We start from the raw sequence: 24,319 nt of genomic DNA, 5'->3' as shown, positions 1-24,319 counted from the left end.
CAGGACAGGATGGCGTAGATAAAAGGCGTACTTGTGGGGCCTCATCGGAGGCCGAGGCACAGGAGGCCTATAGGTGAGATGAGGCAGGAAGGGAAACCAGGGCTCCGCGAAGGAGCTGAGCGGCTGCCACAGACATCGCTGTGTTTGATCCTACTTATTATTTTATTTGGCTGACACCAAAGAAAAGGCAGGCTCCTTTTCAGGGCCAGAGATACCGTGCCGGGACTCCACTACACTGGCCTTAAGCCATTCTTAAGCCAAGAGGTTCTCACCTCTTTGCTCTCCACCTGGAATATTCTCCCCATTCTTTTACAGGGATGGCTCCTTTTGGTTGTTCGAGGCAAATGCCCATCGCCTCAGAGAGCCCATTCTTGATCCTGTTGTTTATATGACGCAGGTAGCTGTCTGTCCCAACCCCACAAAAACATCCCCCCCACTGTGTTTCTACCTTAAATAAAATAGATCACTACCCCAAAATGGCCCAGTTATTTATTTCTGCCTTCCATCACCAGGACATAAGCTCAGCACGCAGGAGGAAGGAATCTGTCTTTTTGAGGCTCTATCCCCTTCGTGAAGAATGGTACCTGGTGCTGTAGGTATTTAGTAAGAGCGTGAGTAAATATGGGACTCCCGGGTGGCTCAGTCGGTTGAGCGTCCGACTCTTGGTCTCGGCTCAGGTCACGACCTCGCAGTTTGCAAATTCGAGCCCTGCGTGGGGCTCTGTGCTGACAGCGCAGAGCCTGCTTGGGATTTTCTCTCTCTCTCTCTCTATCTGTCCTCGGCTCATGCTCTCTCTGTCCCTCTCTCTCTAAACATTTTTTAAACATAAAAAAGAGCGTGAGTAAATAAATGAATGACCAGACCTCAGAGCGCTGTGCAGACTGGCTCCAAGAAGGCAGAGCGGGAGGAAAGACAGATGAGAGGATCTTACGTTGGGCAGGACAGGGTGAGGGCCTGAGCGAGGGCAGTGGTGGTGAAGTGGGGAGGGAGACATGGTTTTGAGGGACTTGCAGAGAAAGAACCGGAACGCTTCGGGAACAGGGTGATAAAGGAAGAGAGCGAGAGGCCAGGGTCAGCAACACCTAGGACATACCCAATGTGAAAGAAAATCCAAAAAGGCACAGGTTGGACGGGTCTGTGGGCATGCACTGTGATCTGGGACTGGCATTTGAGGAATCTTCCAGAAACACCCTTGGGAGAGCTGCTCGGGGACTGTCCCTGGAGCTCCCAGGACGGTGCAGTCACATGGACGATTTGAGAATTACCACATGAAGGGAATAGTCAGGAATACGGGGAGTGGGTAGGAAAGACAAAGAGAGGAGGAGAGAGGAACCCAGGAGGAGCAGAGCATCACGGGAGGAAGGAGAACTGTCAGGAGAAGGAGGATCTGCAGGGAATTGCAGATCGGGTCAGAGGCTCTTCACCTTCACTCCGAAGACACAGTCGAGGTTCTGGCTAAGGGAGGGATGGACCCCAGTGAGGACAAAGAGACAGGATTGTTTGTTGGCTGCTGGCAGGGAGTCCATTCTCCTGGATCGGGGGTGGGGGGGTTACTCCCCCAAGAGCAGGATGCTGTTATGTCCTGGCTCATTTCTGTTGGTGAAGGAGGTCCCCTGCTGGTCCCATGTCCTGTATTCTCTGGGCTTCTCCCTACATCATATGCCCCATATGTCTTCTGTCACCTCGGTGAGGGATGGGTGGGAGGGACCCCTATCCTGCTCCTCTGCCCGGGCCTTTGTGCTCTGTGAGAGCACAGCATTCGGAGAGCTGGGACGTGTGCCCGTGGTGTGCCCCAGCCAGTTAGTGGCAGTTATCCCTACATATGTGGGTGTGAAGCTTTACAAGGAGTTTTTCTGGGGACCCCTGGGTAGCTCAGTCAATTAAGCATCTGACTCTTGACTTCGGCTCAGGTCATGATCTCTCAGTTCATGAGATCGAGCCCTGCGTCGGGCTGTGCACTGACAGTGCAAATCTTGCTTGAGATTCTCTCTCTCCCTCTCTCTCTGCCCCTCCCCTGCTTGCTCGCTCTCTCTCTCAAAATGAATAAATAAAATTGAAAAAGAAAAGAGTTTCTGCCATTCCTTTGAAACTCGAAAAGATTACAAACCTACAGATGACCATCTGTGCACATGCTTCGAGCGAGCACAACTGCAGGAGAAAAATTAAGCCTCCGCAAATACTTGTGGAAGTGGGACAAGGGCCTTCGGGACATGCTGGGGAACGTGAAGGGAAATCCGACCTGAGAATTTCGTACGAAAACCTCTACTGAAAAATGAAAGGCCCAGAAAGCTCGTGTTTTCGGGCATTTTGTTCTAAGTGTTCTAACCGAAGGATAAAGCAGAATTCTAAAACATGTGACGGAGCCTGGAATTTCAGGGGCCAAAAAAGTATGGCGACCTCATGTTTATCTAACAGGAGTCGGTAACGTAAAACTTTCCCGCACCTTGGGTCTTTGGAAGTTTCTAGAAGAACCTTTTTTTTTGTTTGGAATTTAGTAGGAGTGCAGTGGCTGCACGTCAGTTCCATCCTGCCCCGTCCCTTTACCCGGATGGCACCCACCAGGACACAGTTTCCATGAAGTGTGTCATTTGCTCACACGGGAGCAACATCATTGTATGTATAGTGACCAAAAACGAAATGGTGGCCTGTACCGCTGGACAGAAAGACTTTTGAAATGAAGACAATGCAGGGAAGTCTGAGATCGTGAGTCCCTGCATCTCATATTCCATTTCACTGGTGACCAGGGTGGACGTATTCTTCATGGTGGGATTTGGGGAACCCTGCAGGGTACAGCGTGCTCCCACGTGTTTCCTGTCAACATCAGGATATGATGCCACTGTTGCCTTGAACCCTCCCCAGATTCCCAGAAGGGAAGTCGAGCATTAGTGTTAACGCCTTAGAGCTCTTTCCACGAGGCCTCTGTCACCTGGAGAGAGATGGTGGGAACAGGTGTCCTGTACCCCCTTGGAGGGCAGATTGATGCTGCTTTGCAAGAGAAGCATTCTCGAGAACGTCAACGCTAAATAGCTAAGTCAACTGTCAGGCACTGGCAAACAAAACAGACACGAGCCCGTGCGACCAGCCCAGGCCGGGGTCTGGGGATTTCCTGGGCCCTCACGCGCTCTTTGCCCCAAAGCCCCAGATTTGGGATTTCTCTCCTTCCTTTACTTGTCCCTAGCCTTCCTTACCCAAAGGCACGGCTCTGGGGCCAGCGTCGTCACCACCTGTCTGCGTTCCTGCATGATCTCTGCACGTGCCCAGAAGTACAGAGCAGGGCCAGCCCTGCGGTCCACACCCTGGGCTCCTGGTCACCTCGTCCTACAGGTTCGAGCTGCCGCAGGTGCAAGTTCCAGTCCGCAGGGACCCACGTGCGTGTCTGCCTACAGCAGGGTTTCGGGGCTGGGCTTCCTCCCCTCCTCAGAGCTCACTCCCTCCTGCTTCCTGCATTCTGTCGGCTGCCAGAGGACTGGGGACGACGCCTGGGGCGTCCGGGGTGGGGCTGGTCCTCCAGCCGCCGGCCCCAGCGTGGTCTCCCTCGTCCCAGAGAACTTCTCCAGCCTCTGTGCTATCCTTACCTCCCTTCCCCGCGTTTCCTCCTCCCCTGGATTCCTCCAGCAGCATGTACATTCACTCACTCATTTGTTCGTTCTCCACTCATTCATTCATCCACTCGTTCACTCGTTCATTCATTAACTTATTTGTTCACTCATCCACTCATTCACTCACTCCATTCGCTCATTCAGCCAATGTTTATGAAGCACCCACTCTGTGCCACACACCGTCCCGGGGCTGGAGGAGCCACAAGTGGAAACAAACCCACTCTTCTTAAGGAGGTTATATTCTAGAGCAGGAGACAAGTGCACAGAAACGTCAGAGTAAGCGCTGTGAGAGAAAGCAGGTGAGTGAGAAGGGGTGGCAGACGGCAGGCAGTTGTCAGGGGCGGTCACTGGGCTCCATGGACATCGGGGACAGAACGCAGCTTTGGGGGAGGGCAGGTTGGGGACAGATAGGGATGGCCTGGAGGCAGAGCATGGTACAATAGGGGACTCTGAGATGATGGGGTCAGGGGATTCTGGCATGGTCAGGACTCCGGATTTTATTGTTTTAATGGAAATGTATTTGACATACAACATTGGGTAAATTTAAGGTGTACGATGCGTTGATCTGATGCATTTATACACCGTAACGATTGTCATCGTAACGACGGTTAGCGCGTCTATCCCGTCACATTGATTATCGTTGCTCTTTTGTGCTGAGAATAAGAAACATCTGGTCCCTTCACTGGTGTGACGGTTATAATATATATAACATTGCTGCCTATGTACTCTATAACACGTGTACTGAGCATTAGATCTCCAGGATTTATTTACTGCTAGTTCCAGATTTGTCCCACATCATCTCTTCTGTCCCCCTGCCCCCCGCCCCAGCCCCTCGTAACTATCATTTTGTTGTCTGTTTGGACAAGTCTGGCTTTTTTAGATTCCTCAGATAAGCCATAGCATATAACATCTGTCCCTCTCTGCCTTGTCTCACGTACTGTAGCGTCCTCAAGATTAGTTAGTATACAGTGGCCCCTTAAACAATGCAGGTTTGAACAGCTCTGGATTTTTTTTTTTTTGATACAGCACTGTGAATGTATTTTCTCTCCCTTACGATGTTCTTCATAACATTTTCTTTTTCCTAGCTTACTTTACTGTAAGAACACAGCGTATCGTACGTATAACATACCAAATACGTGTTCGTGGACTGTTTTATGTTATCGGTGAGCCTCACTGTCAACAGTAGGTTATTGGTAGTTAAGTTGTGGAGACTGAAAAGTTACACGTGGATTTCTAAAAGTGCAGGGGTCAGAGGCCTTGTCCCACATTATTCAAAGGCCCACCGTACTTTATTTAACCTGTTGGATCACATTTTGTGAATGGCATCCACATAGCCACAGGCACATGAAAAGATGCTCGAAACACTCATCATCAGGGAAAGACAAATCAAAACCACAATGAGATGCCACCTCACCACCTGTCGGAGTGGCTAAAATCAACAACTCGGGAAACCACAGGTGTTGGCGGGGATGCGGAGAAGGGAGAACCCTCTTGCACTGTTGGTGGGGTTGCAGACTGGTGCAGCCGCCCTGGGAGACAGCACGGGGGTTCCTTAGAAAATTAGAAACAGAACGACCGTATGATCCAGCGATCCCACCTCTGAGTTTATACCTGGACCCAGTGAAAACAGAACCTCCCTGCAGGGACATCTGCACCCCCGTGTGTGTTGGGACATCAGGCACAGTAGCCAAGGCGCTTTACCTGGAGTTGGAAAGTGCCCACGGCCTCTGAGCAGAGCAGTGGCCGACCTTGTCGCCATGTGGTTCGGGTGCCCCCAGCGGGGCCCGTCCAGAGGCTACTGCCGTTGTCAAGGCGACAGATGATCGGTGGTGGCCGTGGCGTTGGAAGGGATCTGCACCACGTGGGAGGGGGTGGGCTACCCAAGGCTCGAAGCTTCTCCCTGAACAACCAAGCAAGTGGAGTCGCCCGTGGAGGGGCGACTGGTGGAGGGGCAGGTCTGGGGAGAAAGCACAGGACATGGTTCTTGATGGAGGGAGATGCCCGCGACCACGTGCCCTTGTCAGCGAGCAGTGAGGAGTCTGGCTCTGGAGCCCAGGGAGCAGTCCAGGGTGACTGTAAATCTGGGAGTCACTGCACAAAGGCGGCATTAAAGCCTGCGAGGCTGGAAGAAATCACCTTGAAGTCATGCAGTGATGCTGGGGAGTGGACTGTGGACCAGCCCTGAAGGCCCTGAGCAAACGCACCCTCGGTCCACGCCGTCCCCATGCTGCCCCATTCGTCCCTGGTCACTTCCCCAGCTGTGACCACCGTATGCTGCCCGCCCGCCCACCCAGTGGGGTCCTCCACACCGCTCTGGTGAGGGCGCCGTGCTCCTTGGGACAGCTCCCACGCTCCCCTTCATGCGTCCTCCCAATAGATGCTCCTCATTCTTGTTTTCTTTCCTTTTTTTAAATTAATTTATTTATTTTGAGAGAGAGAGAGAGAGAGAGAAAGAGAGAATCCCAAGCAGGCTCCACACTGTAGCCTGATGGGCGGCTCAAAGTCATGAACAGTAAGATCATGTCCTGAGCCAAAATCAAGAGTCGGAGGCTTAACTGACTAAGCCACCCAGGAGATGCCCCCCATTCTCAAGGCGCCTGAGCTCTGTGGCCTCTAATCGTCATCATGATCACTTCCTCCTCCAACTCCGCCTTCCAGAGCCTTCCATTTTATACCAGCCCCATGAAAGGTAGACTGTCTCAGGGTTATACGTGATCCCTTTTTCTTTCCTTTTCTTTATTTAATGTTTATTTCTTTATTTTGAGAGAGAGACAGAGAGCTAATGTGAGAAGGGCAGAGAGAGAGAGAGAGAGAGAGAGAGAGAGAGTCCCAAGCAGTCTCCAAGCTGTCAGCACAGAGCCCAATATGGGGCTTGAACTCATGAATCATGAGATCATGACCTGAGTTGAAACCAAGAGTCAGATGCTTAACCAACTGAGCCCCCCCAGGTGCCCCGTGATCCCTTTTATGTACTTGACATTCTCCTTGGGTGGTTCCTTCCAGGCATGGTGTCAGTGCCATTGCCGTGAATGTTTTTTCAGTTGAGCACTGGCGTGTTCTCCCTCATGTCCACCAGAAGGCCCTGTGGAAGTGTCCAGAACTGACAGCCTTGTCTTCCACGTAAACCCGCTTCTCCACGGGTATTCCCCATGGCAAGGAGCAACCCTCTATCCGCCCAGGGGCCTCAGCCAGAAATGGGATCATCATCCCCAATGCTTCCAATAAACCAGTCCCAAGGTCCCATCTATCTTGCTCGTCTCCTAATTCTCAGTGGTGAACGTAGTGTCTGACACATAGTGATACTCACAGAGTCCACAGATGTGGGCACCTGTCAAACACACACACATGCACACACACAAAGTATTGCTTTAATCACATGGATGCTTTGGTAGCAACACTCACTTATTCAGCAAATATTTAGTGAGCATCCCAGACATTCTAAGGACAGTTTCCGGCACTAAGGGCTCAAACAAAGTGAATCAAACAAAGTTGATATGCTTTTCTAGGCTGTTCTGGTTCATAATCTTTGTGGTGGTCGTGTTAAAAGTACCAGTGTACTTGAAGGAAAATTACATGTAATAATCAGTATATTAAAGAGGAAGAGGTTAAAGGGTAGGTTTAAATTTTAATCCAGAGCAACCTTGTCATACTGAGGAGTCGGCATCCTGGTGTCCCTAGAGAAGGAGAACACAGTAAAGAAATAACTGCCTTGAGTGGTGAAAGATGTGTCCCTTTAGGTATGAACCCCTTTTCCAGAAATTCTGCAGTTCAGAAGGGGAGATATGTCAACAGTGCATCACCAACCACTGTGTATTCTTGGACTTGACATTGACTGTCCGCAGGATACATGGGGTTTACTGCTGAGTGGAGAAGAGATCAGGTAAACTCAGCGACAGGCGGGCCAGAGGTCTTCCCGAAGCCCGTCCAAAACATGAGCAGGTCTCCCCGACCCGCGTGGTTTGAATCTGGATTCCAGAGAGTTCGATTTCCAACGGGCCAGATTCTCTGTGGAAGAGAGTCGCAACACCAGTCCTGGGTGGGGTATGACTGGGTTGTGTCATACGGGGATGCAGACACCTGCAGATTGATGACACAGACATCATTTGCTTTGCACACGAATTTAGTCATTTGGACAACATGTAGAGCACGGAGCAAAGTGAAGCCGAGGTCGATTTAAAGTAAAAATTTTTTTAAAAGTAAACTGGGAAAGTACCTAAAGCAATAGAATTCTTGAGTCCCAGGATTTCTTAGTACGACACAGGGTTAGAATCTACCTTCAACCCCCCAAAAGGGGGAAAGTCCTGACGGATTGAATCCAATAAATGTTTACATTATGAAAGAGTAAAGTACAGGGAATTAGAACCCCATGACGAGCTGGGGAAAATGTCCACAGCATGTATGTCCTTCAGGGACTATCACTAAGAAGAGACCAGCACCACAGAGTGACCGGCGCTTTCTCTGTCGCACAGAAATAAACAACAGTCATTAAAAACCAGGACTCCTAGGGGCGCCTGGGTGGCTCAGTCGGTTAAACGACTGACTCTTGATTTCAGCTCAGGTCGTGATCTCACAGTTCGTGAGTTCGAGCCCCACGTCGGGCTCTGTGCTGACAGCGTGGAGCCCACTTGGGATTCTCTCTCTGCCTCTCCCCTGCTCACACACTCTCTTTCTCTCAGGATGAATAAATAAAATTAAAAAAAAAAAAACACAGCACAACAGTATCCACACTTGCTGAATGGGAAGAAGGGGCAGTTGGTGAGGGTTGAAGCAGATACCGCTTTGGCGAAGGTCTCTGGGGCAGAGCCCATCGCATTTCTATTTTCGATTGTATTTTATTGTGTCAGAGTTCTTCCCGTGAGATCTGCACTCTTAAATGTTTAAGTGCATATGACGTTCTATTGCTGCGGGCGCTGTGTGCACAGCACATCGCTACGGCTTCTTGTCTGGCTTGATTGAGACTTCAGGCCCGTTGAGTCGTCCAGCCCAATGCCCCTCCCTCTGGCTTCTGGCGACCACCATCCTGCTCTTGGGTTCGAAGAATTTCTCTGCTTCAGATGCCTCCCGTGAAGGGAACCGTGCAGGACCGTCTCTATAATTCACTTGTTGCACTTTGCATATTTCTTTTTAAGGCAGAGCCCTATCCCCTCGTATGAATACTCCATGTTCAATTTACCTGTTCGTCTGTCCGTGGACGTTTGTTCCTACCTCTTGGCTACCGTGAATAGCTCGGTTGTGAACACGGAAGGGCGGATATATCTTCCCAGATTCTGATTTCAGTTCCTTTCCCAAAGCATATGGCGTGTGAGCCAGTGAGTTTACGGAACGGTATCAACCGTACCATAAGGGAATAGACAAAGTTTGAAAAAAGATACGGGCGAGGACGCTCAGCGCAGTATGATTTGAGATAGCAACAGGTCGAAAACAACCAAAATGCCAAACCTGGAGGGCCACGGTCCGCGCAGGGTGGACCCTTCCCATCCTTGGGACGGCAGAGAGACCTCCGCCCAGCCGTGGACAGCACCATCGATGACAAAAGCAGCTGTCATTACGAGAGTGTGCTCTCAGTTTTGTAGAGATTCAGTGCCTAGATACAGCAAAAGAGCCTGAGGAGACGTATGTCAGCTACGATACAAGTTCTCTCCTGTGGGCAGAATTCAGGATTTTCACTTAGCCCTTGATATGCCCCTCTATTATTCAAACAGTTTTCAGTGAGCCTGTATGACTTTCATCTGAATCAATGTCAAAACAATAGAGTATTTTCATTTTGCATAAAAGAGAAATGAGATATGGGGCCAGGGCTATGTTGGACTTGCGGGCTCTCGTTGTTAAGGAATATTTATAACTCATTCCACAGCGTGACGCATTTATGTAGAATATCTACTCCTGCCTTTCTAGTATTCAACACACATTCATTGATGCCTCAAGTGCAAAAGCACTAGGCTAGGGATTGTGGAAATTCAGAGACTTACAAGACATGCCCTTTCCTTTTCAGAGCTTAGGCGTCACGAGGGAGCCGGCATGCGGACAGCCAGCTGGACTAGGCAGAGGATGGAAAAAGGACAGTGCTCTTGTATCAGAGCCGAGTGCTTCTGGAGCATAGAAGACAGGCCATTAATACCTCCCCAGGGGATTTCAGGGGCTTCCTGAAGAGGGAGGAAGATGTCAGCAGGGGCAGAAGACTGACAGAAGCATTGGAAAAGGAAGGGCATTCTGGGAAAGGCAGGAAACAGGGACTAAGGATAGCACTGCCAAGCACAGTGAGGCATCAGTTCAGTGTGGCTGGAAGAAATACACCTGGTGTTTCTTCCCTCACTGGTATGTGCCTAGCATGGAGCTTTGCATCAAGTACCCATGTGTCTGGATGGATGGATGGATGGATGGATGGATAGATGATGGATGGATCGGTAGATGGATAGATAGGTGGATGGAGGGATAGATGGGTGGGTGGATGGGTAGATGATGCATGGATGGGTAGATGGATAGATAGGTGTATGGATGGATAGATGGGTGGGTGGATGGATGGAAGGAAGGAAGAAGGAAAGAGTGGATGAACACATAAATGGCTACAGGGTACTGAATGCTACTAATTTTATTTTGTAACATAGACCCTCAAATCTATGGACTCTAAGGAATCTATGGAATCTAAGGAATGTGGGAAGCACATTTCATCACTGTTTCTTGCATTCCTACCAAGTGCCATGCCCTAAGCAAGGTGCCAGAGCAGGGTGGCAGCAAGAGGCTCTGTGTGTCATGGTGAGAGTCACACCCATTGTCTTTAAATCAGAACTTCCCCTCCCCTTAACGCTTTCTGACCTCCGGGTCTTGCTTACGAGGAACCGGCACAGTGAGATCATGAGACCAAAGAAACCACGGTGGATGGATGCTTTCGAAAAAGACCAGGAGCTGCAGGATTCAGGCTCCACTATGGGGAAAGCTTCCTTGCTGCCATGCACTGACCCACCCAGAGTGGCCACCACGCACCCTGGTTCTAAGTGGGAGAGAAGGACACACACAGGCTTCAGAGAGCGAGCGGCGCCGTATTTCACGTGTTCCTTGAAGAATGTGCAGAAGATGTGCATCAGGTCTAAGAAAAGTTCTCTGAAGCAACACTGTGCCACAAATTGGTTTGCAGTCCACCTGCCGTGTGGATGTTTTGCCGTGTGGGACAGTGGGAACCCCATGGGCTTTCCTTGTTCATGGACTCCTAGGGATGACGTTTCCATTCAAAATCGCACGAGTTACTTCTCCCGGGGAATGCTTGGGGCCAGAGCAAGGTCAGGTGCCAATTCTGTCCACTCATTAGCTGTGTGGCCATGGAAAACTTACTCCTCCATAAACGTCAGTGTCTTCTTTACCAGACAGACAAAGGAAAACGACCTCTGTTTTGAGGCAGTCATGTGAGGTACAGTCGGCACCCTAGTAAATGTTTACCAAATCTTTGCTGCTAATATAAATAATATTTCCTTGAATTCTGTAGGTACGTCTACTAGAACACTGTTGTTTAAACCCCTTAAAACTCCTGAAAGCTCCTGAGGAAAAAATGTTTGCCCATCAGAGCTTGTCTTGATTAGTGGTCTCAGAGCTTGACAAATGCTTTTCAAATGCATTAGCTTAATTAATTGATCAGGCGTGGCTCTGTGTCTGGGAACTAGGTGTTTGTCGAGTGGCCTGCCGTTATCTCTGGGAAGAGGGATCGTGGTGTTGAAGCTAGACCATGTTAGCAAAGCTCCAGGAATTCGATGCTTCCCCAAAGCTTGAAACAAGCAGTGAGCCAGAACTTTCTTGCAACAGGTGAATTGCTTTTCCAGACTGGGTAAGCCAGAAATGCTTCCCTGCCCCTCCCTTCCAATTATCTCCACCTTGATGTCGACACTCAGCAGAATTCTGGAACGTGTCATTATTATACAGACATCAGTGGGAGCTTAGAGGGCCCCAGCTCATCAACATGAATTCCCAGAAGGAACCGTGTACCCAAGTAAGCCCCAAACTACAGCTTTGAACGGTGGTGTTTCCAGCCTAGGAGATCATGTAAATGTTAGAGAATTAGGTCTTCTTCATTAGACTGTGAACAACGTGGGGTCAGGAGAGTTACACGTCTTCAAATTGCCTGCAGTTCCTGTCACAGGATAAGAAACCAACACCTGCTTGCTGGCTAACTAAAGGTGTAAGTAAAGGAATGAAGAATTTTAACAAAGGAATTTTTTAAAAAGCCTCTTGTCTTTTAAAAATTAAGGACATTGAGAAGAGTGAACTCACAAATAACGCATGTAGGCAAATCCACAGCATTTGAACCATCGCGATTCATTAATGAACTGTTGTCAACACCAAAGGAAGAAATCCAGGTACCAGAACCAAGGCTCCACGCCTTTCAACACTGTCGTCAATGACTGGGTAGGAAAGTGGAGAGTTAGAGAGTTCAGGGCTCCCACAGAGGCCCCAGACAAGGCTGGAAAGGACTCCAGCCCAGGCCATGTTGTTGTACAGGTCAGGGCTCCAGGGGCGAGAGAGGGTTCTTAGAGCTCGCAGAGGGAGAAGACCACTGAGAGAAGACAGAGCCACCATGGCGACCTGGGGATTGCAAGCTAGGAGACAGTAGAGTAACAGCTCAGGATTTTGAGTCTGTTATTTCCAGCCTAGATCCCTCTCCATAGGCATCTATAACTGGCTGTTCAGTGTAACAGAATAGGAACAGCCTTAGATTTTTTTTTTTTTTTACCTCACTCACATCTTGCCTCCGGAAGCTGACTGAGGCCATGCCCCACTACAGCGAGGAAGTCCATTTTTAAAAAGGCATGGGATCCAGGAAACCAGGGATAAAAAAAGCCAAGTAAAGGAAAGGCCATTTCCAGGAAACCCAGAAACAAGGTTAGAAAACAAATCACTTATCAAGCTCAGAAAACAAATCACTTATCTGGAATGATCTAGAAAGAAAATGTTGTCAACATACACATGAAATGTCTCAGCTGGAGAAGCCTCGTCTTGAAGAAGATTTCTGTTTTATGGGATTTTGTCTATTAAAACTAGATATATAGAACTAGAGAATGTTGATTTAATCCCGTGCTGTAATTTCTGGAAAGATCAAGGGAGAGCCATTAAGCATGCGTGTAGGTCTGGGCATGTGTCTCAAAGAGCTGACTCCTCATCTTCTGAAGCAGAAAGCCAGTATCTAGCACAAAAAAAGTCAAGAAATGGCAGAATAAGCTTATTATTTTAAAAAACAGAGTAGGGGCACCTGGGTGGCCCAGTCAGTTGAGCATCCGACTTCTGCTCAGGTCATGATCTCACAGTTTGTGAGCTCGAGCCCCGTGTCAGACTCTGTGCTGATGGTGTGGAGCCTGCTTGGGATTCTCTCTCTCTCTCTCTCTCTCTTTTTGCCCCTCCCTCACTCGTGCTCTGTCTCTTTCTGACTCTCTCAAAAATAAATAAAAACATTTTTAAAAATTAAAATAAAAAATAAAAAACACAGTAAATGTCAAAAGAAAGAAGAGTTTGAAGGAGTTCTGCTGGGCTGGGGTCAATGGACCAGGGGCAGCTGGTTAGACTCTGAGCTTCGTGGCATGACCCGATTTTTCCTCGTCTCCATGTTCTACAGAAAATACGTTAGAGAATTATAAAGGTACAGGAGGTGGTTATGGTATATTTTAGTAGAAGGGTGGATAATCTCTGACTTTTAAAAGAAAAAGTGAAGACCAGAAAAATGTCTGCTAACTGTTGGTAGTTTATCTGAGTGTTTAATGAAGTGATTTTTTCCCCCTTCCTTTGCTTATGTAATTTTTAACTATAAATTTACCTTGCGAGGGGCGCCTGGGTGGCTCAGTCGATTGGACATCCGACTCTTCATTTTGGCTCAGGTCATGATCTCACGGTTCGTGGGTTCAAGCCCCGCATCTGACTCTGTGCTGACAGCACGGAGCCTGCTTGGGATTCTCTCTCCCTCTCTGCCCCTCCCCCACTCTCACTCTCTCTTTCTCAAAATAAATAACAACTTAAAAACTTCAAAAAATAAAAAAATCTTATGTTGCGATACATTGCATATTACTGAGAACAATTTGAAAGGAGACTTTTTATACACACACGTGCCCACACCCACACACCCAGGAAACACCAGTCCCGACCCAGAATAGGAATGAATTTCCCTCCGTGGTCGTGAGTTCTGGAACACGCACTGGGGACCCAGGTTCATACGCCAGGAAGCACCAAGCATAGAGCAGGTATCACAGCGGGGTGGGGTTGGTAGGCAGCCCTCCCAGGGCAAGCCCTTGAACCCTAGGGACCCTTTGGAAGCAGCTCAGCAGAAGCCCCCTGCGGGCGGGGACAGGTAGAGATGGGGTCTTCCTGGTCATCCTTTTGCATACACTCCACACTTGCACACGCAGGGTTGTCTCAACCAATTTTCACTGCTGAGAATGAACGCATGAAAACTCCGTAATGACGAAGAGAGCAGATTCCGTAGTCTTTTCCAAACAAAGAAATGCAGTCAGCGGACAAGGTCTCACACACTAGAAGAGCGTCCCTTCAACCATCAGACCCACCCAGGACTGACAGCCTCCCGGAGCTGTGAATTTGGCGATGTTAGAAGTGTTTGGTGGGATCCAGGTTTCTGCGCTGCGCGCACGGGAGCTGGATGTCCCATAGGCTGGCGCCAGGAGCCGCACACTGACAAACTTCATTGTCACTGCTGGTCCAGGGGTGGCCAGTCCGTGGACGGTTACTAGTCCTGGCGGCTCGGGAACATGCAGGGGCAGCAGAGCAGGTGGAAGTCAGGGCAGAGGGAGCCCTGAGCCGTCCCCTTCTGCTCTCCCCCTGCAAGGGTACAAGTCAGGGTGGCCCCGGTAAAGTTTCCAGAAGGAATAGTTCTCTTTTGCATTTAATTAAGGGCTGAGGGTTCCCCTTTCTCATATTTATGCTGAGGGGAGGTTACCAAGTCCCCTGACTGGCCTGAAATCCCTCGGTAACACGGGGCAGAGCCCCAGCTCCCCATGCTTCGGGGGGCGGGGCGGGTCTTGGGGATGTCTGAGCATCCTTGGGCCGCCTGAGGACCATTCCTGGACAGCATGGCGAACCCCCACACCGGGGCATCCGCCACCTGCCCAGGGGCCCCAGGAAGGAGTCTGGCAATCTGCCAACCCTCCTTCGAGCCCCGCGTCACACGGGCCAGCTTCTCCAAGTGACGTGGCCCCATGCACGCTGCCCCCTGACAGAGACACCCTGACGCTCACCGTTGCCTTCCTTTGGGCTTCCCAGGTATCTCTGGGGTCACAGATTGACTTGCAGAAGAAGAAGAGGCGGGCGCCCGCGCCCCCTCCACCGCAGCCCCCGCCGCCAAGCCCCCTGGTGCCCCCTCGCACTCAGGACCAGGAGGAGAACAGGAAGAGCGCCACGGGTGAGTGTGTCCGCATGCGTCCGAGTCTTGTCTTGCGTGGAGTGTTAGCGCTACCCTTAACCCCTGCAGTCGCCTCGCCCACGAGGGCGTTAACTGGGGAAACATTTATGCTAAGGAAAGAAAGTCTGGAAATAAACACTTGCGAATCCATCCCGAAGGCCTGTTTTCCGGGCATCGTGGAGGCAGGTGGAAGGCAGGGGGCGGAGAGGGTGGGGGATGGCTGAGGCAGCTCGGGAGAGAGCGAGCGGGGTGTGCATGTGTGTGCGTGTGTGTGTGCGTGTGTGATGCGTGTCTCCCTGATGGAAGGATGTAAAGTTCTTGGGATGACGTCCATGGAAGCTGTTTCGAAAGGCCTCTGGTCCCCAGGAAATTCGTAGATCAGTTGACAACAGTGTAGTAATTTCTTGACCACCCTGTTTGAAATTGATCTCCCCTTTTATATCTGTAGCAGAGACCCTGATACTTTTTGAGGAAAAGAGAACCCAAAGGAAAGAGGATGGAACCATAATATCTGTGAGCAGAGAGACCTATTAGATCATTAAATGCCACCAACTCATGTTACAGGTGGCACAGAGAGAAGGGACCGGGGTCTCCAGCTCTATTAGCCATGGATAGTTCATTTAATTTAAAATTTTTGTACTGTCTGTTTGTTTTTGAGAGGGAGGGAAAGACAGAGCGCGAGCAGGGAGGGGCAGAGAGAGAGGGAGACACAGAATCCGAAGCCAGCTCCAGGCTCCAAGCTGTCAGGGCTTGAACCCATGAACCTCGAGATCGTTGACCTGGGCCGAAGTCGGACGCTCAACCCACTGAGCCACCCAGGCGCCCCTGGTGAATGTAATTTTAAAACCATTCCGTGTTTGTTATTTCATTTATGGAGGAAAAGGAAGAGTGGGGGTTTCCTGAGATCATGGGAGGATCAGCTCACGACAGAGGCCATCCGACAGCCATGCCCAACGCCGTTCACTCTACTCAGCACCCTCGTGTTTTGGCCTTGACCTAATGGCTGTGGCCCCCAAAAAGAAGCCCCCCAAGGATAAGTGCTTGCATCATCAGTGTCCCAAACTCCAATACGAGCTACTTGGCTGTTTGTAGCATTTTTTTTCCCCCTGGTCAATACCTCTCTTCTGATATTAGCCTTTCGCAGCCAGAGACGTGGTTATTCTAAGGACCAGTAACCTATATTTCACGTCCGTCTTTTTTCTTTTTACCAAAGGAAAATACCGTCCTGTTCGCAGAGCACATGATCAGTAGCTCCTCGAAATAAATCTGGGGTGTCTCCCTCTTTTATGACGAGACCACCATTCTCCCTCCCGAGCTCTCACCCACTCTTGCCGTAAAGGGATGACAGCTCGGATGTACAGTCCCTTGTCACAACCCTAGGAAGCGTCCACTCTAAGTGGTGGTGTGGCTGTGGTTGAGCCCTGCCAGCCTCCAGGCCAGACACCCCGTTTCAACCCAAGGGAGGGCCCCCCCAATTCAGCTTTGAAGGCCTGATGCTTGGAGGACCTGGCCCGGGTGTGGGCAGGCAGCCAGCGCCCACGGGTGTCACAGGAGAGGGAGGCGGGTGTTTGCCGAATGAAAACCGTAGGGACAGCTCCCCTGCGAGGAGCGTGTTTCAAAGAGGAGTTATGGACGGCAGTGATGCACTACTCGTCTCTCTGTCTCTGTCTGTCATCCGTGAACTTTGGTTTGTGAAGGTGGAGAAGGAAGCCAGAAGCCCCCTTCCTACTGAAAGGGACCTTGGCTGCTTTGGGAGCTCAGGAGGGTGGTAGAGGTCATGGTGGCAGTTTTCAGTGAGACTTGTGTCCCCGTCAGCAATCCCCATGAACTCACAGCACGCTAGCCGCCCACAGGCCGCTCTTTGAACCAAAGTCTAGGCTTTACGTTAACAGGTCAAAATCTTTAAAGTAGCCCCTGTCCAGTCACACACACACACGAGCATCTTTCTATTCTGATATCTAGATATAAAAGGGGGAAAAAATTAGAACTTGCACTAAAATAGTATTATTTTACTGGAATTGAGTCTGACCCAAATTTCTTGGCAAACAAAAATAAGCTTTCCAGTAGAAAAGCTTCCGGCACAAAGCCTCTTCCTCCTATGTGTGTCGCCCTAGGGGGACGCCCTCTCGTTTAACGTTACTTACCTGGACCAAACAGATAGCTCTCACCCAGACCGATCGTGGCTTCTTTGCACTTGGAAGGGAGAAGTGATGTCTAGCTATGGGGACATCCGTATTTTTCCACGTTGGAAGAACTGTAATCAAGAGATTGGATATATCTCTTGATGAAGAAATTATATTTCTTAATCTTTTTATTAATAATATGATGATGGTCATGAAACACAGAATGTATTCATTACAAGATGATCCTAAACATTAAAGCTTGGGGGTGCCTGAGTGGCTCCGTCGATTAAGCGTCTGACTCTTGGTTTCGGCTCAGGTCAGGATCTCACGGTTCGTGAGTTCAAACCCCACATCAGGCTCTGTGCTGACCGTGTGAGTCAGCTTGGGATTTTCTCTCTCTCCGTCTTTCTGTGCCCCTTTCTTCACTCACTCTGTCTCTCTCCCTCAAAATAAACAAACATTTAAAAAAAGATCTTCAGACATTAAAGCTTGAAGAAAACGTTTCTAAGAGAAATCCTAGGAAGCATGGCTTACTACACAAGTGATTTATATGGCTCTGTTAAGTCACTGACTTTCAAAAATCTTAGTAGCAAAAGAAAATCATCTTCCTATAAAATGGCAGGTGGATGCCCAGTGTGTCAAGAGCAGAGAGGGATGCCCTGATGGTTCCAGGGTAAGATGGAGCACGACGCCACCCCGAACACTTTGCCCAAGTCACAACCCTCTTCATTTTTTTTAAGTTTATTTATATATTTTTTGAGAGAGTGAGAAAGCATGAGCGGGGAGGGGGGTGCAGAGAGAGAGAGAGAATCCCAAGCAGGCTCCACACTGTCAGAGCCCGACACGGGGCTCGAAGCCACGAACCACGAGATCATGACCGGAGTCAAAGTCGGACGCTTGACCGACTGAGCCACCCAGGCGCCCTGGGACCCTCTTCAAATAAAGTTTGAAGACTCTTACCCTAAACGATGGAAGAGATTGAGGATATAAACAGGCTTAAAGACGTGAGCTGAATTAGTGGTTCTTCGATCTGCAAGAATTAATCGGTAAAAGTAACAAAAGTAAGCTGAAAGATAATTCCGCAAACCTAATACAAACCAACCTGAATAAAAGGAGTTCCTTTTAACTTAACGCAGCTGCCGAGGGGGCTTTTAAGAATAATTTCAAGCCCAGCATCGGAGAGGAGTCGTGCTTGCCAGAAACACACGGCCAACAAGAAGGTATCACCAGATTGGCCCAAGGCGAGGACACCGTGTGTAAAATTCTGAAGCGTGAGTGAGATTGGATTTGATGCCTTGCGAGTTTGAATTTGGTCCCGGGGCGTGGCTGGATTTTGTTGGCAGGTGCGGTTCCATTTGGTGAGGTTGACTTTTGGCACCGGGTGTAGCTGGACTTGATGACAGGTGTGGTTGGATTTGATGCTCGAGGTGAGGTTGACGTTGGTACCGAGTGTGGTTGGATTGGGTGCCGGGTGTGGCTGGGTTTGGTGCTGGGTGTGTCTGGATTGGTGCCATGAGGCTGTGTTTGGTGCCTGGGGGAATGATGCCACGTGTCCCCCGCTGGAGGGCAGAGTCTTTCGGCTTAACCTTCTGAAGTAACCCCCGTTGATTCCATGTAGGTGTTGGACGACGGCAGGTGCCACAAAAGCCTCCCAGAGGCACTGCTCGGGGGCCCCCCCAGTTAGTGCTCCCCCCACCCCCGCCCTACCCTCCTCCTGACACAGACGTGGCAGAGCCTCTCGGCTTTCCTGGGGAAAGTGCTGGTTCCGAGGCCCCCGACCCGAGACCCACACGTACGTGCCTCTCGTTTCCTTTCCCTACTCTGTGCTCTGGTCACCCGTGTCAGGGCTGTGTTTCCAGACTTTCCATTCTTGCTTCGGGGTGTTTGTGGCTTTGTTCTCTGGCTTTTCTTTCCAAATGCTCGATGTGGTGTGTCCGACGTCACAGTGAATGCACTCTGAACGCTATGCAGGGCCCCGGAAAGAAAGAATGGCGTAACTCATTAACCACTCACCCTGGGGTCCGACCTCTGCCAGAATCGTACCGGGTGGGTGGAGACAGTCTGCTAGGAGCCACCGTTCCCCGCATGACAGCCAACCTCGCAGTGTCTGGGGAGAGCGGGAGCCCACGCAGCCCAGCTCAGCACGTCTGTGATTTTGCTGTGAAGCTCGCTCCGGCCAGCCGTGAGCGCCGAGGAGAGCCACGTTCGAAACCAGGTCCTTTGAATCGTATGGTCAGTGGCCAGGCAGTACTAGTGTGGAAAGGGAAACTGAGGCAGCAGAAGGGGAAGCAGCTTGAGCTCCGCCTAGCAATAGCCAGAATGAAAGTCTCCTTGTTTTCTACCTCTTGTCACACCCTGGCTGAGATCGGGCTTTCTTCCCTGTCGCCCGAGATTCCTTTAGGACTTCAGCAAGTACTGCATACAGCACTCCCGCCTCCAGACGCGGGAGTCCTTTTATAGATTCAACCGTCTGTGTTCCGATGGCGTCATCGGCCCACCAAGCCCGTGCTCGCCCCTTTCAGGATGCCCCAGCCCGGTAGCGAGACTTCGTCATAAAGAGGCGCGTTCCCTTTTCGTAATAGCCCCGTGTCACCCTGCCTTCCGCCCAGGGAGCGGCCGGTGCCCGTGGGTGGGTGCAGCCTTCCGGTTAGGAAGTTCATACTCTCCTGCCGTGGGACCGCTTGATCTTTCTCTGTCTTCTTTGGAAATGACGATTAACTCGCTGCCAGCTTCTGGGTAAAGAAGAGGATGGCGGGATTACTTACCTACTCCTGTAGGAAAAATCATCCGGATTCACTTCCTCTTTCTTTACAAATACTGCCTTTCCATCCTTCAGACACATTTGATCCTCTTGACGTTGGACATGCTTCTGGAAGCAAGCACTTTCTACAGGGCATTAAAAAACAAAGGATGACACATTCTCAGTCAGAAAGAGAACAGCTGAGGCGCAGATGACTCTGGAGCTGTGCCGTCTCTGAAGAGATCTTGAGCCCCACGTGCCAAGGCCGTGGGCTTTGGTGGTCTACACCGTGGCTGCCGTCCTCGCGCACAGATTCTCATCCGTGGGGGACCCGGTGAGGGAGGAGTAGCTGAGGAAAAAATGACAAAGCCGAACACAGCCCGTGAGCAACCAGGGAGCGGTCACGAGACCAACCCAGGATGGGAGAGTCAGGCTTCCTGCGCTTCCCCACGTCGGAACTGATGCTAACCAGCGGGCTCTCACTTCCTCCTGTGCTCGTAGGGCGCTCTGCTGGGGAGACCGCTGGGCAGGATCTGGGGCGGGGGCTGCTTACAAAGGCGGGCATCAGGCTTGGGGACGAAAGATTTCTCCCACTGTGGAATCCTTCCCCGCCCCTGCCCTTAGCAGACTTTCCAAAGGAGTCGGCAGGCAACAGACAGGAGATGAGGTTCACCGTCTTGCTTCACGGCTCCGTTTCTGCTGGGGTTCTGGAATATTCTCTCCATGCGTTCATTTCCCCAGACCCTGGTCATCAGAGCCTCCTTTGCCTTCCGGTCACCATTCCTAACTCCCTGCCCTTCTCTTCGCCTCCCGTGCAGCCACAGAAATGTCACTAAAAGAGTGAGGAAGGACAGGAGGCATGGGGCCGGGGATGCTGTGGGGTGTTAGCGCCTGCAGGTAGCCAGGGCTCCGCACATGCTCCTCCTCTTCCCTGTTCCCGTCCTGGCTGCTCCTGCACCAGAACTTGGGGCATCCAACTCAGAGCTGTTCTTTTACTTAATGACCAGAACTTTCTTGCCCATTTTCTATAGCAGTAAAACCTGGGATCTCCTGGGGCGCCTGGGGGGCTCAGTCGGTTAAGCGTCCGACTTCGGCTCAGGTCATGATCTCATGGTTCATGGGTTCAAGCCCCGCGTCGGGGTCTGTGCTGACAGCTCGGAGCCTGGAGCCTGCTTCGGATTCTGGGTCTCCCTCTTTCTCTCTGACCACCCCCCCTTGCACACACACGTGTGCACACACGCTCTCTCTCTCTTTCTCTCAAAAATAAATAAACATTAAAGCAGTTGTAGAAAGTACTGTATTAAGAAGAAGAAAAAAAAAACAAACCTGAGATCTCCTACCCAAGCAGGCAGAACGCAACCTGGCCTTCTTTGGTTCAGGAGTTCAGAGCAGTTAAGGAAAACAAATCGTTGGTTGTCTTCGGTCTTATTTTTTCACAAGATGTTGAAATTGGGGCACTATCTTGTCTCAAGGGAGCTACGGCTGTTAGCACGTGAATACTGGGTGCGCGTTTGCACCCCTTGCAGGCATCTACATGCTACCTACTCTTCCAGTTAGATTTCAGGCTATTCGTGTGTGTGTGTGTGTGTGTGTAAGTTTATTTATTTATTTTGAGAGAGGGACAGAGCGCACAGGGGAGGGGCAGAGAAAGAGAGAGAGAGAATCCTAAGCAGGCTGTGTGCCGTCAGCACAGACCCTGACGCTGGGGCTCGAACTCACAAACTGAGATCGTGCCCTGAGCTGAGATCAAGAGTCAGTTGCTTAACCAACTGAGCCGCCCAGATTTCTGACTCTCCGTAGCTGTGGAGGGAAGCTCCGTATAGACCCTTTCACACCGGCCACAAGCTCTTGTCCACTTCCTCCTGCATTCGGCGTCAGATGCACGTTCCTTGTGAAAGAAACGATACGCTCCTGGTGGAGACGGACCCTGACTACCGACGACGGCTGGGCAGTCCACGAGGCATCTCATGTGACACCTCACTCACGTGACACCCCACCGCAGCACGGGGGGTAGGTTCTGTCCCTGGGAGAAACTGAGTCAGAAGGACTTCCATCCCTGGCCCGGGGTCTTACCGCAATATGGGTACAGCAGGAATCCTCATTAGAGTATGTTTGACCCTCAGTCTTGGTTCCGTCCACCCCCATGCTGTTTTCGCCACCAGACCAAGAACCCTCCCCCCCCACGGGGGCATCCTTTGGCTTTGCATGATGATTGTTGTTTCTACAACACAGAGCATAGTCCACTCGGGTTGTTAGAAAGACAAAAAATGCATTTTGTTGAAAATCGTGAGCTCATCCAGCCTTCATGGATAAAAAGAAAGAGCCGGTAGATGATGGTCTGTACACGGGAAAAGCGCAAGAAGATGTGAAATGGGTCTTCCAGGGCACTGCCCTTCATTCTGATGTCTCCAGAACCTTCTGTTCCGGCCGTTCCCTAGCCCCGACCCTGACCTCTGTAGGGTCTTGGCGTGATCTCCGTCCTCATGCTTGGCTGGCGCCACATTCCCGTCCACTGCCAGCCTCCCCAGCCGACCTGAAAATGAGCTGGATGCCTCGTTTCCCGTCTTCGTGCTTAAGTGCCACCAGCACGTGACACACGGCCACGAAAACCGCATTCGCCTGCAGCCACGCCACCGGGAGGAGACCTTGTGGTCTGGGTCGATGCCGCTTTTGACTGTGACCCCTGCACTCTTTTGGAGCCAATGTATGGTTTGTGGGCAGAAGAGTGGTGAACATTCGTTCACGTGTGTTTCTGGCTCCCAGAGGCCACCTGTGTCCAGCCCGCTCCCCGGCTCCCCCTGGGTACACCCCGCGTGGGGGTCAGGTTGATGTGAACTCGGCATGCTCAACACACCCCACCACCGCCTCAGGAAGCCACCCCTCCAGTCCAGATTTCTCCCCCATCTGGGTGTTTCCTCCCCACGTTGTATTACACGCGCTTGAATGTGCTGCTTTGCTAACCACTCGGAGGCTGCACCGGTCTTATTTCCTATTGTATCCACTCTTCAACATGATGCCCGACACACAGCATAGATTCAGTCGCAGAACATACCAGAATAAGTCTCGCTGTCGATCCTAAGTATCACACTACGATGACACTCAATGTTCGATTAGCTTTATCGAACTAAGATATTTTCTGGGCTCAAGGGCATCCAGTCCCTGCTCCGCTCTGTCTGTGGGGTACTCTCCGTAGAGTCAGTGCTCATCCACACTCGTGGTCGTACTTGAGGAAGATGTGAGGATTTCAGTAGCGGTCAGCAACCCAGACTTCGCCACTTTCTTGTTTCCTGCTCTGGCCTACCTGTTAGGATGCCTTCAGTGGTGTGGTGGATACCGCTAAAGTGGGTCCCAACGGTCCCCGCCTCCCGCATGCGCCCCGTTGTACAACCCTCTCCCCTTGGACACGGGCTGACTTCAGTGACTGACATCAAAGAAGAGAATATGGCAGAAGTAGTGGGATGTCACTTGTCACTTCTGAGGTTAGGTTAAAAAACAACAACTGTGGTTTCCATCTTGGATACCCTCTCTGCCTCGCTCACTCCAAGGGGAGCCAGCCGCCATGTTGAGAGCTGCTCTGTGAGGAGACCCACGTGGCAAACAACTGAGGGAGCTTCCAGCCAACAGCCAGTGAGCGACTGAGGGCCGCAGCCCACCGAGCATGGGAATTGAGTCCAGCCAACACCCTGTGGAGTGAGTCTGGAAGCTCCCTCATGGTTGAGACCACAGCCCAGTGGCACCTTGGCTGCAGCCTTGTGAGAGACCTTCTGTCAGAGGCAACCAGCCTGCTGTGCCCACAGAAAATTGGAGATAATTAATGCTTCTTGTGTTAAGGCTCTGCTTCTTGAGGTAGTGTGTTCTGTGACAACAGACGCCCAAAGGAAGAGAAACCTCTCTCCAGCCTTCCTCCGCAGTGTGGGGAAACTTTCATCTCCTTCAGCTGGAACCCCAGACTTCAGTGAAGCCTAAAGTTGTCATCAGGGACTGAGGGCCAACCAGTATCCTCTCTAAATCATCTTTGGGGTCGACCTCCTCCTGCCTGGGCTGGTACTGAGGGGGCTCTGGCTGTTCCACACACCATATCCAGACACAAGAATTTTCAGAGGAGGAAGAGAGACCGTGTCTTCTAATGGTTTCAGGGGGAACCTTTCCCAGAAGCCCCCCAACTGTGGATCTTACTCTTATGTCTCATTGACCACAGCTGGGGAGAGTAGCTGACCAGTCTCTGGTGAGAACAGAATCACCTGAGATGATGGAAGCCCAACCCGACAGCCGGGAAAAGGGTCAACTTTCTCTGGCATGTGGAAGTCACTTGTCAACACTCTGTTAACTGGACGTAGAGGGGAGGCACGCTGCACAAACGGCCCCCAGTATCCACCATCTCAGGTCATGACCCTTGGTGTGGTTGCCATCTGAAGAGCAGAGGGCACGTTGTGAGTGGGAGCAGAGAGAGGCCCGTGAGCCAATGGCGGAGATG

At 50.9% G+C, this 24,319-nt stretch overlaps 1 protein-coding gene across 6 annotated transcripts in view; it reads left to right on the top strand.

Annotated features, from left to right (window-relative positions):
* COBL (cordon-bleu WH2 repeat protein) overlaps positions 1-24,319 on the top strand; it is a 276,897-nt gene that overhangs the window by 195,498 nt on the left and 57,080 nt on the right. For 4 of the 6 annotated variants that reach the window (XM_043588468.1, XM_043588469.1, XM_043588467.1 and 1 more), the window contains 2 exons: positions 14,844-14,982; positions 18,724-18,897. In XM_043588468.1, coding sequence (XP_043444403.1) covers positions 14,844-14,982; positions 18,724-18,897 — 313 coding nt within the window. The remainder of the gene's footprint in view (positions 1-14,843; positions 14,983-18,723; positions 18,898-24,319) is intronic. The other 2 variants (XM_043588470.1, XM_043588471.1) reach the window with 1 other exon arrangement.

Source organism: Prionailurus bengalensis, chromosome A2 (assembly GCF_016509475.1).
Source record: "Prionailurus bengalensis isolate Pbe53 chromosome A2, Fcat_Pben_1.1_paternal_pri, whole genome shotgun sequence".
Lineage (NCBI taxonomy): Eukaryota > Metazoa > Chordata > Mammalia > Carnivora > Felidae > Prionailurus > Prionailurus bengalensis.
Note: the sequence above shows the minus strand (reverse complement) of the source record. Positions and strands in the feature narration are given on the sequence as shown.